General features: G+C 42.5%; 1 protein-coding gene across 2 annotated transcripts; it reads left to right on the forward strand.

Annotated features, from left to right (window-relative positions):
- The first annotated feature begins 750 nt into the window (after nt 1-750).
- On the forward strand, nt 751-19,287 carry CCDC77 (coiled-coil domain containing 77). Of its 2 annotated transcripts, none has more exons than XM_042050334.1 (11): nt 751-929; nt 2,288-2,504; nt 3,713-3,855; nt 5,392-5,488; nt 6,796-6,853; nt 7,597-7,694; nt 8,640-8,788; nt 9,119-9,359; nt 10,210-10,335; nt 10,421-10,573; nt 12,340-19,287. In XM_042050334.1, exons 1-11 carry the CDS (start codon nt 850-852, stop codon nt 12,484-12,486), a joined length of 1,509 nt encoding a protein of 502 aa, XP_041906268.1. In that variant the 5' UTR covers nt 751-849; the 3' UTR covers nt 12,487-19,287. The 2 variants fall into 2 exon arrangements, with proteins under 2 accessions (XP_041906268.1, XP_041906269.1); XM_042050335.1 differs by having other exon boundaries at nt 7,600-7,694.
- The last annotated feature ends 1,808 nt before the right edge of the window (nt 19,288-21,095 follow it).

Genomic DNA, 21,095 nt, shown 5'->3' on the forward strand with positions numbered 1-21,095 from the left:
AAGCTGCAAATTGTGATGAGGAAGACCCTCATAGTTTTGTAAGTGAGCCTTTTTTTTTGTCGCATAGAAAGTCCATTTCTTTAAACAAAGTGTTAAGGAAAAAAGAACCCTGGCTTATTACTGAGCAAATTGTTCTCTTTTCCAGCACACTTAATAAATTAGGAAATCGTTTGGTTGCATAAATGGCAACACTACTACTAGGTACTACTGGGAATACACGAGGGGGATGAAGAGGCTAAAAGGCATTGGGATGACCTAAAGAACACAGTCAATTCAGCCAGAATTTGAGCCAGTAACTTCTTGTGGCTGCTTCCTAATGCCAGGTCATTTTGAAAGAAAAACGGGCGTTTTGCGTGGCGTTTTTTGCTGCTGTGGATAAAGGTTGCATTTATTTTCCCGCAGCCCCACCGCGGCCATCACCAGCACGGGCTCAGCAAGCGCAGGCCCCGCGGCCCGCCCCTCACAGCCCCCGTGCCCCGGCCATGGCCGCGCACGCGCCGTGACCCCTCCGCAGCCCCGGGACTACAACTCCCAGACGCGCCAGCGCGGACCCGCTGCCGCCCGTGTTGCGAGCGCTGATTGGCGCAAGCACTCGGCGCCGCATGAAAGCCTGTCTGTGATTGGAGGAGGCGGCGGGGGCGGGGCGTCGCGCCGTTTAAGCCGCGGCGGGCCCAACGTGGCGGTTGTTTGGCCGTTGGGGCCGTGAAGCGGCGGCGGCGGCGGCGGCGGCGGCGGGACCCCCATCCCGGGACCCCCATCCCGGGACCTCTATCCCGGGGCTTTTCCAGCGGGGCTCCCGCCGGGCACCCCCCTCCGCCAGCCTCCCGGGGTGCCCGAAGCCGCTCTCCCATGCTCGCGGAGATTCTGGCGCTCCGCAGGGGCACGATGAGCGCGTCGGACCGCGCTGCGGGGACCCCGCGCTGCACAAGGTAGTGAGCGTGGGGGCTGCTCCTGCCGGGACACCGCGGCTCCCGGAGCCCTTTCCTTACTGCCTGGTAGACTGGCTTACCGTAGGACACCTTTCGGTCTGCTTCTCTGCCTGCTGTGCTTCCTTGTTTTTCTGGCTTTCCGTTTCTGCTGCTCTTCACTTCAGCAGTAAAGCGCTCACCTTGTGCCTGGGTTGCCTCTTTCCTTCTAGTGTTATTTCTCTAAGGGTATTGTTTAAGGTGTTTCTGGTCCCGCAGCAAGCTCCTACGTGAAATACGTACACTTTTGCATATTTCATGCTTTCCTACCGTGGTGAGAGTTTTCACGGGTGTGCACTGGGGTTCTGATCCAAGCAGCTTTGGTGAGTGGCTCCATAAAGGTCACCATTGCGTCGGTGTCACCTGCCAAATCTCTATCATCAAAATTCCTGATTCTCCAGGACCGAATTCTGAACTGCGTTTTCACTAAGCAACTCTTTAGTCAAGAGGCTTCTTAGCTTCTGTTATTCATAGTATTGCTTACAAAAAAAAGTTTGTCATATGACTATAAATAATGAAAAGAATGCTTTCTAAGGTTTTTTTTTTTAACTGTGCATCTCTATTTGCAAATTTGGTGCTTGTTTAAGCAGATTAAGTGTTTGAATGCATTAAATATTGTTTTGAGGAAAAATACAGTATGTAATTATACATATCCTTGATTTGATTTGCATAACATTGACTTGCTTTCCATGTAGTACTTCAACATAAGATTCAAGAACTTGGCAGCTTCTATTTCAGCATAGAGAGTGGACAGTCTGTGTGGATAAGAACTTCAAGTACACCAGAAAGGAAGGCACATAGATTCCTAGACCTATACCTTAAATTTTAATGGCTGGTGCATCTGCTAGCCTGAATTATCATCTTTATTCGATGGCCTGTCTTTAGAAAGTGTTTTTCTTTCTGGGTATCGGTGACGGTCACAGATTGTTTTCCTGTTTATTTCATAGTAGCTGCTGCTTCTAATTGAACTGCAATGGACTTTTTATCCCCTGAGTTCTGTCCTTCTATTTTTTTTTTTCTCCTCTTTTCATAATCCTCCTCCCCAAATATTTTATGAGGCTTTGCTTCCCTAACATTTATTTCTATCTTCTCCATCAGTTGGGGCCTCCTCCACAGTACCATACACCTGCAAGCTGTTCTTTAACAAAGGTCCTGCTTCTCCTAAATGCCATGTTGCTCTGTTAATACCCAGAGAACAATCAAGCTAATCTGTGTTTTAAACTGAATCTGTGTAAAAGTTTAAAATCTTTTTAGCTACTTCAGAAAGTGCTTTAATTTTCTTGTCTGAAGCTTACATGTCATCAGAGCCTGTTTCTGTCCAGGCTGCCAACCCACCGTGCCTCATCCAGATCTGCCGAGTCCCAGGCTCTGAGTCAGGACGACTTCACTTCTCTCCCGTCAATCAGCGAGCGCTTGGCCCATCTCGATCCCTCCCATGAGCTGCTGGAGTATTACCGCAAGAAGATTGCTGACTTTGATGAGGAACATGAGGAGCTGGTAAAAAGGCTGGAGAAATACAAACAAGCATATGATGAGCAGGTTAGGAAATGAGTTTTTGAGCAATGGTGGACTACACTCACAAGTTTAGTATTTTTATTAAGTTGAAAACTCAGCATAGAAGTCTTGGGATTTGCCAGTAACATGGTAGAGCTATGAAGAAACAAGTAGATTTTGGGAGTTGATGTTAAAATCTAGCTGTCTGTCCTCTGTCAAATCAAACAGAAACATGCTTGTAGGATATTCTTCTAAAGTCATTATGGCTTGGTTATATCTGCACAGTAGGAATTTTGCTTCTTTTTTTATATTAAGGCCTGAGTTTAGATGCTCATTTTCCACGTTGTCCAGCTTCTTTCCCTTTCTTCTTGTGGTGAAGGAGTGCTCTTTTGGCCTAATTTAATAGGCTTTGACTTATGGATGTAATTTGTATTTACTGCAGTGAAATTCATAAGCTTGCCCATAAGCTAGTGAGCAGAAACCTAAAAATTTGCCTTTTAAGAGGAAAAAAATCTTAGAGAATATCTGTAAGATATGCAGTGCTCTGATATGAGCTATAGCATGTGTCTGCCTAGCAGTCACCTTTGTAATTGTGCATGGTCCTTTGGGAACAGAACAGTCACTTCTGAGGTGATTGAGGTGCCTTCTCAAGCACTGGCCATGCTTGAAGCAGCCTGAAAGTCCTTGGGGAAATACGTACTGTCCCTCTTACTGTCATATGGGAAAAAGAGGGGCAGGTTGCAAAATATTGCTTTTTTTTGTGCAGGAATGGTTTTCTGAAAGGTTTGTTAGCTTCCCACATCAGGTGGAAAAACCTAAAACATACCAGCTAGCTGGATTTTTCTCACTGCTAAACCATACAGATATTTTAATTTTTATTCTTTGGTGATTTATTTCAAAAGTAAATGCTATTACAGAGGCTTTGCTAGGTTTTTGTTGATGTCAGACTCCCCATAACTGCTCTGACCACCAGTGTGGTAGTGCAACCACTGGAAACTGGAGACCCAATCTGAGACCTTATTTCACTATTGAGTAGTGACAGTGATTCTCAAGGCTCTGAACTCCCAGCTGAAACATTTTACAGTATCTTTTTCCAATACTGCCCTCATCTGGCCAAATATTATAGGAGAATAAAATAATTCTTGAGCTGGTTGTTCTATGCCAGTTACAGACTCAGAGCACCAGCAGTTTGGAGTTTGTAAGTGTTGCCCAGTGCTACGTTTCATTTCAAGTACCTCGTTCTCCCCACTTAGCACCAGTTGCAATGGGAAGTCCGTCACTTGGAAGAGGAGATTGCAGAGCTGCAGAAGGCTTTGAGTGATATGCAAGTGTACCTCTTCCAGGAGAAGGAGCGAGTCCTTCGTCTGTACTCGGAGAACGACCGCCTGAAACTCAGGTGGGCTGGCTTGCAGGGGGGCTGAGCCACTGGCAGCAGCAATTGGTGCGCTCTGTTCTCAGCCAGAGCTGCACTCTTCAGAGCAGCAATTATTCCACGCTTCTTAGGGCGGGCTCCTATAAAACCGTACCAGTCTTGGAGGTGCAGTGCAATCTGTTGGGCTGCTAAATGTGTTTCCACTTACTATTACTCCTGTTCTGGTAGTAGAAGGAAGAGCAGAAGTTGAACATTGGTTCAGATTTGAATTGTGCGTTACCGTCTTGAAAGTGAAATTCTGATTGAAGCTGACTCTGGTGGGTTGACCTTGGCTGGATGCCAGGTGCCCACCAAGACTTTATTACTCACCTCTGCTGGATAGGGGAGAGAAAATGCAAGGAAAGGTAAGGTGAAAATAAGGATGGAGAGCTCATTCACCAGTTACCATTGTGGGCAAAACAGACTTGACAGGGGGAAGTTATTAACAATTAAATGACCAGAGGGCTGGAGCCTCTCTCTTAGGAAGACAGGCTGAGAGATTAGAGGCTGTTCAGCCTTGAGAAGAGGAGGCTCCAGGGAGCCCTTATAGCAGCCTTCCAGCATTTAAAGGGCCTACAAGTGCTGGAGAGGGACTATTACAGGAGCATGTAGTGACAGCATGAGGGGGATGGCTTTAACTGAAAGAGGGCAGGTTTAGATCAGTTGTTGGCAGGAAATTCTTCACTATGAGGATGGTGAGGCACTGGAACAGGTTGCCCAAAGAAACTGTGGATGCCCCATCCCTGGAAGTGTTCAAGGCCAGGTTGGATGGGTCTCTGAGAAACCTGGTCTAGTGGAAGGTTCCCTGCCTGTGGCAAGGGGACTGAAACTAGGTGATCTCTAAGGTCCCTTCCAACCCAAATCATCCTATGAAATCAGAGTAGGACAATGAGAAATAAAACCAGATCTTAAAATACCTTCCCCTCACACCTCTCTTCTCCCAGCTCAGCTTCATTCATGAATCTTCTACCTCCTCCTCCTCCTGAGGAGCACAAGGGGACAGGGAATGGGGGTTGTGGTCAATTCATTAGATATTCTCTGCTGCTTCTTCCTCCTCACTCTCTTTCTGTGCTCCAGCATGAAGTTTTCTGTTAAAGATTTAAGAACTTAACTCAAAACATGTGTTGGTGTGCTTTGGCACTTCTCAGGGGTGTGATAAAAAGTCTGATACAGCCCTTAATGTAGTTTGCTTTAAAAACAATGAACACTTAGAATCTTAATGGATTTTAGGTAGGTCATAACTCTCAATGCAAATTCTTTCCACCATGTGCTATTATATCAGCGTACATAGTACTGTCATACTTGAAAAGAGAAATGCTCTCCAATCCCAGCAGAATTGGTGGCTTTCTTGTGTTGGCAACATCAGGAATGTCTGAGAGCTTGTTTTTAAAGCAATATTCTCAGGAACTGCAACAGGTTGGAAATCTTGCAAGCATCAACAAGTAAAATAAAAGGACAGTGTGTCACAATGTTGTGATGTATTTAAAAAAAAATGTGCTGACCAGTTCCTTTGAATTCCAGGGAACTGGAGGACAGAAAAAGAATCCAACAACTCCTGGCTTTACTGGGAACAGATGATGGAGAAGTTACATATTTTCATAAGGAGCCTCCACATAAGGCAAGTTCCATTTTTCTGTAGATCTCCTCTTTGGATTGTAACGTGAGTATCTGTATCCCAGAGTCTGACCACAGACCAGATCTGTCCCACAAGTCAAAGGTTGCTAAATGAGCCCAAAGCAGGAGGGGTCTGTAGCAACATTGGGCTTTAGTATAAATGCTGAAAGGTAAGTAGGAACAAGCACACTGAAAGTAGGTCCTCTTAGCATCAGCCTCCTCCTACCTTCAAAACATACCTCCAGGTCAGCCTCTAAAATGTCAGATGGGAGTCTGAAGTCATCTGGGAAATGGTTGTCAAGAAGATGGCAAGAACACCATAAAAAGGGGGGGGGGGGGGGAAGTGCAGAAAATGACCAGGCACAGTATTTGAAGATCAGCTATCTCAGAATGCCTGTCTCTTACAGCTTCAGTAAAGAAGAATATGTCAAGGTTGCTGCAGCAGTTTCCTGGGCTGAAGACCGCTGAAGAAGCATCCTCTCTAGGCAACATTTTGTTGTGTATTTCAGAAATGGTGTTGAATTGTTTAAATGGCAGTGCATATGATGTGCAGTGTAGTTGAACCTACTCAAGGAAGTCATGAGTCATTCAGAAATACAGAGACTATGATGGGAATATAGGATTTATTTTGGAATAAGGTGCAGAAAAAGGCTGAAATATGCTGCATTGTTCATGGTTGCTCTGCACTGCTTAAGCACTTCAAAAATCATGCAGAAGCTTTAAAATTCCTGGTTTAGGGTAGCTCTAAAATTAGGCCTATTATGTAATATCAACCTAAAGATAAGCATTGGGGTTTATAACCTGCTCTTTCATGGCCTCCTTTTTTTTTTTTAGGTGGGTTTCAGTTCAACAGTTGAGCTTCAGTATTTTTATCACTTAGCATTTGTGTCAGGCTTGTTCAGTATCTTGAGTGAATGTGCTGACAAATTAAGCTTCATGTTTCTCTGTCTTGCTGAGACAAGTAGTAGCATAAAAGAAGGAAATAACATCATCTTCACCACCTTCTCTCTGTTCCCAAAATACTTTTTCCTGCTGAGGGTGCTGATTTTCATCCTAATGAAGCCATCAAAGTCAGAATTACTTTCCACTTTTTCTGGTGAAAATAATAGGGGCAGTAATGGCAAAACTCAACCATGATAAAAGAAACTTTTCATCATGGGCATTACACTTGTGAATGTTTTCCTTGTCTTGTGGTAGAAGTAAGGTAATGCTGTTCTTTTGGATATCTCGTTTTAACCTTTTAAGATTTGTTCTTGACCACTGCACCTGTGGGGAAGTCAGATGCTCAGTGCAGATGTCTTGTTTCTGTAGGTTACTGTTCCACAAAGGCCAGCAGAGACCCAGGAACAAGATGATGCTTCTAATGCAGGTACCACACCAAGCTGAGTAACAGCAGCTCAGCGCTTTTCTTTGTGTGTGTCCGTTTCCTGTATGCCAAAGTAATTCCTGTCTGGGAATGCTTTGGTAAATCTCCATTAAGTGCCCTAAATATGTCCATACATATCCATGCAGTACTCCTGGCTTCCCTCCAACATCCTTTAAAATTACCTTAGCTGGCTCTCGGGTCCCTGATGTGCTCAGCTGAGGAAGGGGCTGTATGACTGTTCTGGAACTGTGCAGGTACCAGCTGGCCAAGCACCTTTGCCACAGCCATTCCAAGCTGTGAGGTTCTGCTTGCCTTTAGTGTAGACTGTTGTGTGGGTCCATATGCCTACATACTCATTTTCTCTTTTGAAATAATTCTCATCAAATCGACTGAAATTAGCCAACAAGCTCAAAACTCATTCAAGCCCTGATGTTTGTGCGGCTGTGACATCTGCCTATTCATCAGTTATTTTAAGAAAATGTGTCAAGTTTTCTTTCTATATATGCCAACAAAATTAGGAGGTTGCCTAAATATTGCAATATGATAGAGGGGATAAAGGTATGTGATCACCCTAAGCTGTAGAATTCTCTTCTTTCAGCTAACCCTTCTAGAAGTAATTGTGACTGTAGCAGTGGCAACCTTTTTGCTGTTCCTGTAGACTCACCAGAACACACAGAATGTCATTCTTGGAAAGGTACTGCAAGTACATTGGAAAACCTTTTCCTACTTTTGTTAAATTTCTTCAGTAGGTATGGAGAGGAATACTTCAAAACCAACAGCAAAAGGAGAGAAACCAGAAAGTCCTGAGAGATATAAAAGAGATGATGAAACACTTCTACTACAGGTAAAAACATTTTCTAACTGATGGACATAATTGCTGGCTTGCAGAAAATTATGATGAAAAAGTATGCCATCTGCTTAGATAAGATGTAGATGTACCAGTTTTATAAATCCCTGCATCTTACTATGGATTCACACTTTGTCAGTTTACTTATCTGTTTCATTGTTGTGAATGTAAATGTAAGAACTGATTCTGGAAGCTTTATGTAAGCAGATGTTCCACTAATGTCAACTGCAATATGTTGTCCTTAAGTATAGAATATGTAATTGATGATATCTCCCATAATTTTATAGCAGATATGAATTTACATTAAACCCACTGAAGATGTGCAGGGTTGGGAGTTTCATGGTAGTTTGACAAAAGCAATGTGTTTGAGACAGTATTAGGCAGCCCCCATAAGATGCACTGATACAATGAAATGTTCCTTTTTCTAGACTTCCGTCGAAGTTTACGTATAGGTAGCATGACAGAAAGAAAGATAAAATGTGCAGAATCATGAGCTGGGGAAGATGGCAGAAGCTGCATGTAAAGTATGAGTGAGCAAGGACGAATCAAGAAAAGCAAATAATAGACAAACTTGTACAGCAGATACAAGTTTGGTGGTGGTTGTTTTTATTATTATTATTTGTTCAAGAAAAGGTACAAAAGTCTCTGCACATTCCACAGGATTTGTTAGATGTGTGCAATTTAAATCTTAACAATATCTTCAATCTATTGTTGCTGCTCATGGTATGCCTCTCTTGCCTATAGCATGATTTATTAAAAAATGTTTTAGTTGTTTGAATACTTAGCTTTAAAACAAAATCAAAAGACTGAGAAATTAGAACTGCCAAAGGTATTATCAGGTACAGTTTTTGATCTGAATCTTGGAATTTAAAGAGACTTGCAAGGACAGGAGCAGAGCTGGTGTGAGGTCTTGTTCAGTAATGTCTTTGTTTGCTTATTCAGGTGAAGGCCCTGCAAGCTCAGATAGAAGAACAGACACAATTAGCCAAGGACCAGGTCGAGGCACTACTCGAGGACAGGCGGATTCAGATGGAGGAGGCTGAGGTCCGGCATCGGAGGGACCAGGAGAAGATAAAAACTGTAACAGAAAAGTGAGTGTTAGAATGATCATGATGTAGTCATGAGATAAGAGAGGGAGCAATAGAAATGTTATGACTTTCAGTGTGTTGCTTCCTGCAACAGGCAGAAAAGCAAATTATGCAGCCATCTGGTAGTGTGTGTGGAAGATGAGTGGGATAATCTGCATATTAAAAACCCTCTTTCACACACTGGAAGAACAGCACTTCTTTCATTACATGGGTGAAACTCACATTTAGATCACCTATCTTCTCCTCTGGTTCTTCCAACTTGCAGTGATGACTGATGAAATTAAGGTTAGGCACTAGGAAAGAAGTTAACTCCACTGGGATCCCTTTTTGCAGGCTCCATAAGACCCAAAATCTCTTATATGAGAGTACCCGTGACTTTCTCCAGCTCAAGTTTGATGCCAGAGCCAATGAGAAAGCGTGGATGGCAGAGAAGGACAGTCTGTTGAGGAAACTTCGCAAAGATCTGGATCATCTTGTTTTCAGCACAGAGTCAGGAAAAACGAGGCAGAGAGAGCTGAAGAAGATGATTCAAGAAGATGATGGAACTTCAAAACTCCACAGCAGAGAAATAAAGGTAATTTTTTTTGTCTTTGACAGAGGCTCTTAAACAGTTATTGACTAGAACGTTGCAAGCACCTTGGCCTTTGCACAATAGGCAGTCACTAGCAGCAGTTTCAAAGCTGTACTGGATTGCCTTAAGTGACATTGTTGTTGGCACTAATCTAAATAAAGAACCACTCCTGCTTTGAAATCAGCATCACTTTCAAATTTCAGATAAAATATATAGTTAGGATTTATGGTAGCATGTCACTGTCAGTTTCTTTCATGTCCAGAAAAAATCCCTCATTCTGTAAGCCATGTGGTAAGTGGGGCCAATGGTTTTTAACCTGCTGATTGCACGTGGCTCTCTGTTCCTGTAAGTGCTCAGAGCTAGTGGTCTTAGAATGCTGTGTCTGGATCTTCCTTGCTGCTGTCAGGGGAGAAGGAGTCCTCTCAATTGATGCCTTCCAGCTCTTCTCTAGGAGTCTGAATTTTTCTTCCACTATACTTCCAGTGAGAAGTTGGGAGGTAGGAATAAGAATTGGAAAGTAAACAGGCAATAGGGAATTGTTTTCATCTACCACTGGATGCAGGTGCCTCTGAAATGCAGTACTGGCAAGCAGCTGTGAAAGGGGAGTTACAGCATTAGCTGAATGTTACTTTTAATGATGAGCAGTCATACAAAACTGGTAACTTAATTCAAAGGTTTTGGTAATGGAACTGATGTTAGACTATTGTTTTCACATACTTATTAGCTGTAGTTCCAGTTGTTAATTTTTATTTTCCTGTCATATTGGCAATGTTATCACACTGCTTTTCCAGAGCAGAGGAAGTTTTTTAATCACAATCTTGAGTTGATTCTTCCTGTTCCTCCTATGTCCTAGTTACTGCAAGACAAGCTAATGCAGGAAAAGCACCTGTCACGCATGTACAGAGAGCAGTGTGTCTCCCTGGAGGGGGAGGTGGCTAGGATCCGTGAGGAGAGAGATGCTGGCAAAGAACTCTTTAAGGTAATTAGTCTGTAAGCATCTGCTAGCTGTGTGGAGATCTTGCAGCCTTTATTTTGTATTGCCTACTGAGTTCTCATCTCCATAGGAACGCTCAGAAAAGATGGGGAAGCGCCTGAAACTGATGACTCAGCGATGTGAGACCTTGGAAAAACGTCGTAGTATGGAAGTAGAGGGCTTCAAGAATGACATTAAACAGCTTCAGCAGAAGCTGAAAGATGTAGAGAAGCAGTTCTATAAGGTAACAGCTAAGCATTTCTGAGGCAGACTATTATGGGCTTATCCTATGGAGGTGTATTCTCAGTATTTAAAGTGGTATTTCCCCTGGAGTTAAGGAAATAATTCCTTTTCTAAGTGCTCCTTTAAATATCAATATCTGACAAAACCTGCCTCCTATGTATTTTACAAAGCAAAAAGATTTGTCTTTGTTTATCAATTAGGCATCAAGCTTACCAGGAACTGTCCTGGCTATACATTAGCTGTGTATTTTTGTTTCCACTCTCAAGTTCTAATGTGATACCTGTAGCTTGCTTAACTGTCTCAAAATTGCAAGGCAGTAGTTTGATTCAGAAATTTATCCTGCAAAGAAAGTAATTATTTATTTTCTTTCTGGGAGCCATAGTGTTTGGTTCTGTTCCAGTAAGAGGTAGATCATTGACTTGTGAATTCTGAATATTCTATTTATTACTGTGTTGATATGTCATTTGTAACTTTGCAAAAATCGCTGTAGAAGCAATGGCTGGAAGTTGAAGCTGTGTTCTCTGTATAGCTTCCAGATGTGTAGATGAACATCAGAACAGCTTAGAAGGGAAGCCACAGCCTTGATGTTGCGTGGAGTTTAGGATGAGACATTTATCTATAATATGCCTGAGAGGATGATCTTGGCATAGCTTAGACTCTCCTTCAGGAGTCTGGCAGTGCTACTGATTCATTCATTTCCTGTACTTTTGGTGCACAGTTCAGTTTACTCAGACTAATGCATTTATTTTGATTAAAGGTTTCAATTTATATATTTTTTTTTTTAATGGCCTGTGGGTTTTTAAACTTTATTCTTTAAGGACTAACAGCATAATTCAAAAGGGGGGAAAGCGTGTATTATACCTTTACTGTAGACTTGTATGTTTTATATCTGTGGGTGTGCTCTTAATTTCTTAACACTGTTAACCACAAGAGGGCAGGGGAACAAAATACTTGCACGAAGTCTCCAGAGTGATCATTAAATCCTTCTTATCACTCGAGGTCAAAATGACTACTGATGACTAAATTTCCTGATTTGCATATTAAAATCTTTGACCAAGAACTACATGATGACAATAAGAAACCATAATGGGTGAGGAGAATAGAGGGATTTTAGGGTAGCTCCTAATGCTGTGCCCTTGAAAGTGACTGGGCTGGCATGCTATCCAGTTGCAGGGTGACAGGAAATGGCAGCCCTGGCCAGCTTGCCATCAGGAATTCTGATTATCCAGCAGCCTTTGTTCAGCTCAGTACAGGCCATGTGGCACTGCCTGAGTTAAGGCATTGTACTTGAATGGCTCTTGAATCCTGTGCAGTTCAGAGGGCAGCAGGTCAGCCACAGCAGTTAGAACACCTAGTTTTAATAGCACAAGATGATAAAATGTCATCTCCTGAGGTACTTAGAACTACATAAGAGTTACTTGATAAATACTTTACCTTGCCCCTTTTTGTGGGTCTCTAACTAATAGAGGAACCAGAAAGGAGTCAACAGGCTATGAGTCAACTTGGTTATATTCTATTAAGATTTCTTCCTTGCCAGTAATATAACACAACAACATAATGTTATGAAAGGTTTGTTCTTTTTTGGTTCTGGATCACCTTTCTATTGGTGATGTGCATTATCCTAGTGCTATTAACTTACACATTCTCTTTGCTGGCTAGAAAGGGTCTCCTTTAGAGTTCTCTCCCTCATATACTTATCATAATACTCCCTAAGTTGTATTCTGTACAACTTTGTTTTTCCTAATCTTTTTTTCTTTTTGTTTTTAGGTGGCTCAGAATTTGGGACCAGACCAGGATCTTGCAATTCTGCGTGAGGTCCGCCAAGGAAACAAACTAACACGTAAAATTCAGGGAGAACTAAAAGACTTAAAAGCAAAAATCTATAGCTTAGAGGATGAACTACGGCTCTGCTGAAGCTGAATTATTAGCTGGCATCCTAATTTTAGGAATGGGACATTGCTAGACTTGAATAGTCATATGCAAGAACAGCTCCTGCTTGTTTCCTGGCATCCATTGACAGAAGGTTTGAGGAAATCTGCAGTTAATGTCATAAGTGTGTACATGAGCCATTCCTAGTGTACCAGATTATATTGCTGCTTGAGCTGAGAGATGGCACCTGATAAAACTGACTTTAAAAGTGCATGATGACTGATATATCAGGAGTGCGTCTATGACTATATCTTCATATCTGTGGAAGGGATCAGTGTATAGTGTCCTTTGTCTTTATTTGGAGCATATTATAAACCACATATATGGTTATAATGAAATTAATAATCATAGAAGGATCTAGTTCAAGGTCTGAATTTTGGATGGCATTTTCCTATGTGAGAAGCAGCTTTTAAAATAGTTTATATGATTACTGTTTTGGTGCTTAGCACCTCAGGATGTAACTGGAAATTCTCATATGGAAAGTCTGTACTAAAATGTCTTACATTTGACTCCTGGACAGCATATTTTAAAATTACTCCTGGACAGTATTTTAAAATTACTCCCCTTTTCTTGGTTTTAACCTAATTGGAACAAGCCTACCTGGTTTAATATGGTGGGGAAAGATAACCCATTCTAGAACTCATCTGCAAGGATGAGCAACATCTACACGTGTTCTGAATGCTTCATGGGGAGGAAGGCTGAAATTCAGTTTCTCTTCCTCTTCCTCCCAGTTTTTTTAACACACAAAGGAGGCCCATAATAAAAGGGATCTAGTATCTTCCTTAACCACCTTATTATCTGTCTTTGTAGCTCTTGACAAGGTCATGGTTATGTGCAGAGAAATCATGGTCGGCTTTTGCTACAGCAGTTGTTGCTGCTGAACAAACTGGGGTGGAAGAGCAGGTGCTCAGTTGCTACATGAGAACTACAGCTGTAGCTATATAATGATTCTCTAGCCATGTGGTGATCGTCTTCCTACCAGACATCACAGCATCACTGTTATAGAAAACAGGTGAAATCATGAGAAGGGTTACAACATGGCTTCAGCCCAGTTTGTAATTGCAGGTATTCATGCTTCTACTGTAGCATCAGCAAATCTTGTCCACCTTGCAGCCTGAGAGCAGATCCTTAGTGGAAAATGGATTTCAGTGCCTCTGTCTCTTACTTTACCTTTCTTTACTGTGTTTCTAGAGTATACACCATACAGGCTACTAGCACTTCCTTTCTCTTTGAGAAGAACTTAGTGTGGGAAAGCAGGCAATTTCTTTTGTGTGTGGAAGTGGCTGTGCAGATTCTCATTTAGTGTTTCATAGTAGATATGGAGAAGATGGTTGTTTTTGTGCTGTGAAGATTTGGAGAAGGAAGAACTGTTTTTATAGTGTGAGCTAAAGCACTGCAGGAGGGGAAATTCCCTTAAGACATCCATACCCACTTCAGTTGTCTTAACCTTTTTGTGACAAACTAGCTGTCCCTTATGGTCCTGTACTGTGGCTTTTATTCTGTATGTGTTCTTGAGGGCAATTGATCACAGACTTCAGTGTGAGTGGCTGACAGTCTGTACCTGGCTGCTCAACTACACTGCAGCTTGCAAGGGGCTGTTTTAAAGGATGTTGCACTGATCAGCTGAGCTGAAAATGCTGAACTGTTCAGAAACTGGTTCATGAACAACTTGGATGCCGATGCGATGTGGACAGTTAAGGAAGGCTATTTAATGCTATCCATCATTTTGTCTCACTCTGTCCTAGCTGACTGGTACTTTCTTAGAGAAATCAAGCTAATTAAAGTGAGTTTGTAAGTGAAATAACGTACTACTGGTTTGATGATAAGATATCAAAGTTATCATAGGGCCTAAAAAGCTGCTTCTGAAAATTGCTATGTAATGAAGCCTTAGCCACTCATTCAGCAGGATCCATCTACTTAAATTCAGCTGATGGGAACCTAGCAAAAAGGTCTCTTGAACCTATGGAATCCTGTTTATTTTCAACTCTTCCAAGCTAAAGAATTGCCTGTGAGATGACATCTTCCTCACTTGAAAGCCATGAAGTGTATCTGGATAAAGACTTCAAGCTTTGACATTCAGGTTTGTAAGACTGGGAGGAAGTACTGGGGGAAGAAGGATGTAAATGTTTAATTTCCTGTCTTCCTTACCAATATTCTTTAATACTTGAAAGACTGAAAAAAATAAAATGACAACATTCCTGATCTGCTAGTGTATCGAAATCAAAGTACAGTTTGAACATGATTCTTATTATGTCACTAGGCTATGAACACTTCCTATGTGAGGGGGCTGGGAGGGAAATTATGGTATTGTTACTCTGGAAATCCGTTTTGTTTGGAAGCTTGAATATTTGTCCAAGTGCAGGAAGTGCAAAGTATTGTACATGCTCTTTCTGTGTGACATCACGTGATCGTGTGAAATGTTGCCAAAACAAATGGGGACCTTCATGCCAAGAACTGCTTTAAAGAGCCAAGTGCTTCCCACCACTGACAACTACCCTTTAAAATGTCAGCAAAGCGTTATTTGCATTTTCAAAAGGGTTTCCTGGGAGAAGTTCCACTACCTTAATTGCTGACTTTTTTCCCACAATTTTTGGGTAGAAATCAAAAAATAGCATTTACTCCAAAGATTGATTAGCTTTTTTGCTAATTGAAGTTAGTAATGTGACTTTTATCATTTCAATACAAGTAATGCCAGGTTTTGAGTGTAGGAGCATAGAATTTGAAAGACTTGCAAAATGTCTGCTTCTAAGACTAGAGATGCTATAGTACAGGATTAAAGGTTAGAACTGGACAAATGTTATTATTGTGAGCCAAGATACTGAAATATCTCTTGCATAGCTAGGAGAAAAATGAGGAGCAGGGGAAACCTTATTGTTGTGTAGCTTTATTTAAGTAAAGGAGTGCCTACTTTTCAGAAGGAATGTGGAAATATTGCTTAAGGCCCAGAACCACAGATGATTCAGAGGAAGAGAAAAGGTTGTGCAAGAGCTCATTTTGTCTTGCATTAAGAAGACTGATTAATGTGTCTCTTGAAGACAAAAAAACAACCTACCAAAGGCCTCTCTATCCTAGCAGGGCAATGCTGAGCAACAACAAGTAGCTTGAACCTGAAGTTAATTTAAAAAGGCATACATTTTTAACAGGAAGACTGTGCTTTTTTTCTTACTGTAACAAACTAGGTGTGGAGGTAACAAATTCTCCATTTTTATCTTCAAAGCAAAAAATGATTTCACCTTTGGAGAAGGTAGCTTGTTTTAATAAGGTACTGGGTTTGACCCATTAGAACTTAATGAAGTATAATGACTTGAGCTAACAGGAAATCATTTAGTGGTTCCTTCTGGCTTTAACCTTACTGCATATAAATACATCATATTTGTAGGAGTTTTTTAGTTTTCATGCAGTTGCTTTAATTATAGGGACGTGCTGTGTCAGCTAACCCTACACAGCAAGGTTACACAAGGTAAAACAAAACCAAACCAAAATTTAAAAAAATCCCTCATGATCTTCCTGTATCACAATCTGCAGTAATTCCCAAGTGAATTGATGCTGTGACTGCACTCAGGCACATCAGCAGTTCTCCTAGGTGTTAGAATAAGTCCAAGCAGTAATATAGTATATGCTTGTATGCAGTGGCTATATTTAAATTGCTTATGTAAATAGGATTATCAGTTCAGAAACACATACATTTTACCACTGTGGATGGACTCTCTGGGCAGCCTGATATTCTGGAATTGAAATGTTTCTATGTAGGCCAGTAATTCTTTGATAATCAGATAGTATTTTTGAGACTAGCTGGGAGCAACATGCCTGTGTACTTTGTTCTGGTAGATTTGTTCATACTCATGAAAAGTGATGTTGGTCAGACTTTTAATCAAAGTTCACAAACACATGTAATTTGATGTACTAGAATGTGTTTGTGCCTGCTCAGTCAAAATCCTAATAAAGGTGTCCTGTTTGTCCCTATTCAAAGTGGCATCATAGGTCATTAGTAGGTAAGGGACATTTTAAGAATTTTCTTTCTAATTTTTCTGCAATAATTTGCTTTTCTGTTTTCAAGTTGCTTTAAATTGTAAGAAGGTATCCCCTTTACTCCCTAAAGAGTTTTTGTTAAATTTTCAAGTCTAGCTGTAGAAGTATACACATTTTTTAGCCTACGGATTGGGATTATGCACCAGAACATTCTTGGACGCAGTGTGGAAAGTGTGAGTGGTGGGAGCTGCAGTGATTCCTTTTGACTGCTGTCTTCAAAAGGTTTTAGACAAAAAGAGCCAAGTTTGTTTGCATTCTGAGGTTGCATCAAAAGTTAAGGACTTTCTGTCCAAAACAGGCCATCAGAGGTAAGCAGTGTTTAACCCACAGGCAGGAAACATTTCTGCTATGACTGAAGTATTTGAGAAGAGTGTGGTGGACTTCTGGTATTTCCCATTTAGCACCAAATGAACTGTTGGAGAAAGGGCATCTTTGAATATAGGGTAGAGTGGCTGCCTGTCAAGAAAGCTCCAGAAATACAGCTTGAAAAACAGAGCTCTCAAAAGGGTTGACTGTTCACTTATCCTAAATTGCATATTCTAAGAATTGCAATGCTGTTGGACTTGGGACAGATCTGTAAATACAGATTATTTGGGTTTATTCAGAAAACCCAGAAAGGCTTTTAACACAGAAGTGCTTCAATGTTAAAGCAAGACAATTATTAACTGCACAGGCATGAAGGGATTCACTCTTGAAATGGGTTCAATTTTAATAAAAAGCTCAGGATTTACTCTGGTGAAGCATGTCTGGGATGTGCTGAATGCGCCTGTATTGATTCAGAGATCAAATTGCTTTTCTTTTACTGTAAACATTTATCTCAGTATAGAGTCACTGCTAAACCAGTACAGCAGTTTTTCCTTTTCAGGCCTAGCTTGGGTGGACAGATGTCTGCAGGGAATGCTGCCCATCTTTGTGTTCTGTAATGTCTCTGATGACTATAATGAGTCTTTGGGACTTCTTGAAAAGTAAGGATGATGAGCACAGTCACTTAAAATATAAACCAAGTATTACGTTTAAGACAGGGAAAGGAGAAATTTAGGCAAGACTAGATTTAAAACATGGATTTCCAAAATTATCGAATACATACATACATCTTTCATTTTGGTAAATATCTAAAGCCTGCAAAGTCTCTTGAAAGCATGCAGCAAAAGGAAGTCTCAAACTGCAGCTCAGCCATGCCATACAAACATTGGCAGTGTAACTATTGGTAAAATACGACTGTGTTAGCCCAACCCCCTGTATCAACACAACTGAATCAGGCAAGGAGGTCCTGCTGCAGGTAGGTTGTTAATTGTGGGGCCACACTGATTCCCTTGCAGCAATGTTCAACTGCAGTGTTGACAGGGATTTTCCTGGGAATGCTCCACCAGTAATGCCTTTTAGAGCCCAATCAAATCCTGAGGAGCTGAAAAGAGAAATAATGGGGAACTGTGCTTTCAGAAACTGCCTTTTCCTCTTAGAAACACTTCTGCCTTTGAGCCATTTTGATGAAGAATGTTGAGATGAAGTCGTCATTTGTGCTTCAGAGCATAGCTGAGGTCAGGAAGAGGGGTATGGAGCCACCAGGGTGGTGAAGTCTAGGGACAGTTGGGTCTCTTTGGTGTGGAACTTGTAATTAGTGTTGAAAATTGCACAAGAAGAAAGAAGGGAAGGAGCAAGTGGCAGATAATTGAACCTTTGGGGAGCCTACAGAGAAACTGTTGGCATGGAGCTAAAAGTGATTTACAGAACAGACAAATACTTGTTAGATAACTAGAAGCAAAAATATAACAAGAGGCAGAGGGATGCACAGAGATGGATCTAGAGAGGGGAGCCAGGAGGAATGGGAGATGTGTGTTAAGTGCTGCACTTGTGTCAAAGGCTGCTTTTATCCTGAGGAAACATAGCCAAAATAGAAAACAAGCAGCAGCTCAAACAAAGCCAAAAAATACTCCAGTTGGCTCTTCTGGCAAAGAGTCAGTTTCTTTGAAGTGGGTATTCAGGGTGGGCTGGGAGACGTGTCCTGAAGCCAGCAGCAATGTCCAACATTGAAGGCTGGTCCATCAGGCAGTCAGCAGTGCCAGCTCCCTGTCTGAGTCATCTCCACACCCCACGGGCCCTATTCCTGCACCTCCAGCTCACCTGCTGTTCTTCTCCCTGAAGGGGCAACCCCAGCATCTGCTGCCATACTGCACACAGTGAGGGTGAGAGGTGGAAGTCTGGGCATGCACTTGTGTGACTTGGGATGCTTGAGAATTCGGGAATATAAGACTGCAAGTAGACTTGAGATAAAAACAGTTAAGTGAGGTGGTTTTAAACATCGCTGCCAGAATTTTATTCCTGGACATCTGTTCTTTCTGCAATGAATCAGTGGTCCAAAATAAATTATTTTAAGTACAGTGCAGAGCTAGTCAAATTTATGACTTCACTCTTTATTACACATTCAGATTAGTTTTGTTCCTTAATACTGTTCTGCTGTAACTATATTGTAACAGATAGCACCATGCCATAGTTATTTCCTTAAGCTTTTTCTCCAGAGACAAGAGCTTTAATGCACTACAGCACAGTTCTATCAGGAAAAAGTTTGTTTCTTTAGAAGTTGACAATGCTACTGTTAGTCTTTACTTTCACTTTTCCCTTTCCTCTATTTTAGTACAATGTTCACTAGAGAAAAATGTGATTACTTATTTTAATATGCAGCAAAGTGCAGTTGTTATTTTTCAAGCATAAGGTTGTTCATTAAAGAAATGCAGACAGCTTTCTGCTAAGAATACATCATTCAATTCTCATTCTTTAAATGGTAAACAAAGTTTCATTTAGATCTGTATTTATTACACACTTCTCTTAGTATTTTCTGCCTTTTTTGGAACAAATATAAAAACTTGGTTTATTTTTCTCATGCTGGATAAACCCCAGACCAACATACTCTTAACCAAAAAACTCTTAACAGTGTTGTGTTCTCATGAGTAGTCCCTGCCTTGCAATGATTAAGCTGCCCACAGCTTCCCATTTTTAGTTGTGTGGGTACTGGTGGTGTCTGGCTCTTGGCAGCTCTTTCTGTTTGCACTGGAGGAATTATTCCCCATTATTGAGGCTCAGATGATGGATGTGCATCTGCGGCCTCAAAGGAGATAGGAAGGAGGAACGCAAGCATTGCATCCTCAAAAGCTGCACAATGGCCCTTGTCCCTGGGAGGCTGGGGAAGTCCAAGGACAGAGCCACTCCCCAGGCTCCCCCACCATGGGCTTTGTTTCCGACTGGAGAAGCACCTCTTTCCAGCTCTGCAGTGGGGTATAAACCCTCTGGATGTGCTTCCCTTAACAAGAGAAACCTCCCCAACACACAGCTTTGTGAGACATTCCTATAAAGGAAGCTCTCATCCCTTGGTCCATCCCAGCTGTGTGACAGGTAACAGCAGCATCTCTTGGTGCTGCCTGGATGCTGGGAATGTGCTGTTCAGCACTTGATGCCCGGGACTATGGATGCTGCTCCAGCTCCCCAACCAGTGCCAGCACTCTGCCAGTGTCAGCCTGTCCCTGCTGGGACTCACACCACTGTTCTGTCTCCTCAATGCCATTTAAAAGGCCTTTGGCACATTTTTTAAGCTAAAGAACAGCAAGTGTCCTTTTGTGCAGCCTCACATGTAAGAGTTTATCATCATTTCATTAATTTTAAAAATCACTTCAGCCTGAGGGTTTCTGTTCATGGTCCCACACAGCACAGGAGCTGCATCTGTGCAGGAGCAGAGCTGTGAAGGGGAACAGCTGCCACCACTGACCCAACTCCCATCACACATTTTTGGAAAGGGGTAACTCTGGACTAGCTCCCCAGCTGGATACATGACGTACATCCCGGATGTTATCTCCCATTTTCCTTCACCGAGGAGGAATCCAGTCTGCAGCCTCCAGGACAGCTTGGTGATGTGAATGAAACCAACAGCATGGGAAGGACTCTCAGAAATCACTTCAAAAGTGTGCTGGAGGTATATAATGAGGCAGTAATTTCACCCAGGGAGCGTCCTGGTCTTCTGAGCAGGCTCTGACATTCTCCCGCTGAGGGGTCTGAACGTGTAACATCGCATCTGCTCTGCTGCTTCAGAAAGCAGGTTTGGAGGCTTCACCAGCTCTCTTCCTCCTCACCGAGCAACGGACTTCCAACTACATACAGCTGTTGCACCGGCTGAAAGACACTTTAAAATTGATTCAGCTGTGTGTAGTAACAGCGTGAATTGGAATCGTCCCCTCTCGTTCTACTCCCCTCCCGACAGAGGAGTTATCATCTCCTGTGCCCTCACCGGAGGGATCCACCGACGCTCCTGCTGGCACGGAGACCGGCTCTGAGGGGGTTTGGAGCCTCCTCCGCCACTGAGGCGGCTTTCTGTGGCCTGGGCAGGAGCGGAGCCCTCCGGCAGCCCTGTCCCGGGGGATGTGCCCGCCGCCGGGCGCTCGGCGGGGCGGAGGCAGGTGCGGGGGGCGGCGGCAGAGCGGGGCCGGAGCTGCCCGCGGGGGCGGGCGCCGCCCGCACCTGGGCCCGCCCCGCGAAGGAGGGGTGGGAGCGGCGGGGCCAGCGCAAGAGCGCCCGGGGAT

Source organism: Corvus kubaryi, unplaced genomic scaffold (assembly GCF_017639235.1).
Source record: "Corvus kubaryi isolate FWS band 111438036 unplaced genomic scaffold, C.kubaryi_AGA036_p1.0 72, whole genome shotgun sequence".
In the NCBI taxonomy this organism is placed as follows: domain Eukaryota; kingdom Metazoa; phylum Chordata; class Aves; order Passeriformes; family Corvidae; genus Corvus; species Corvus kubaryi.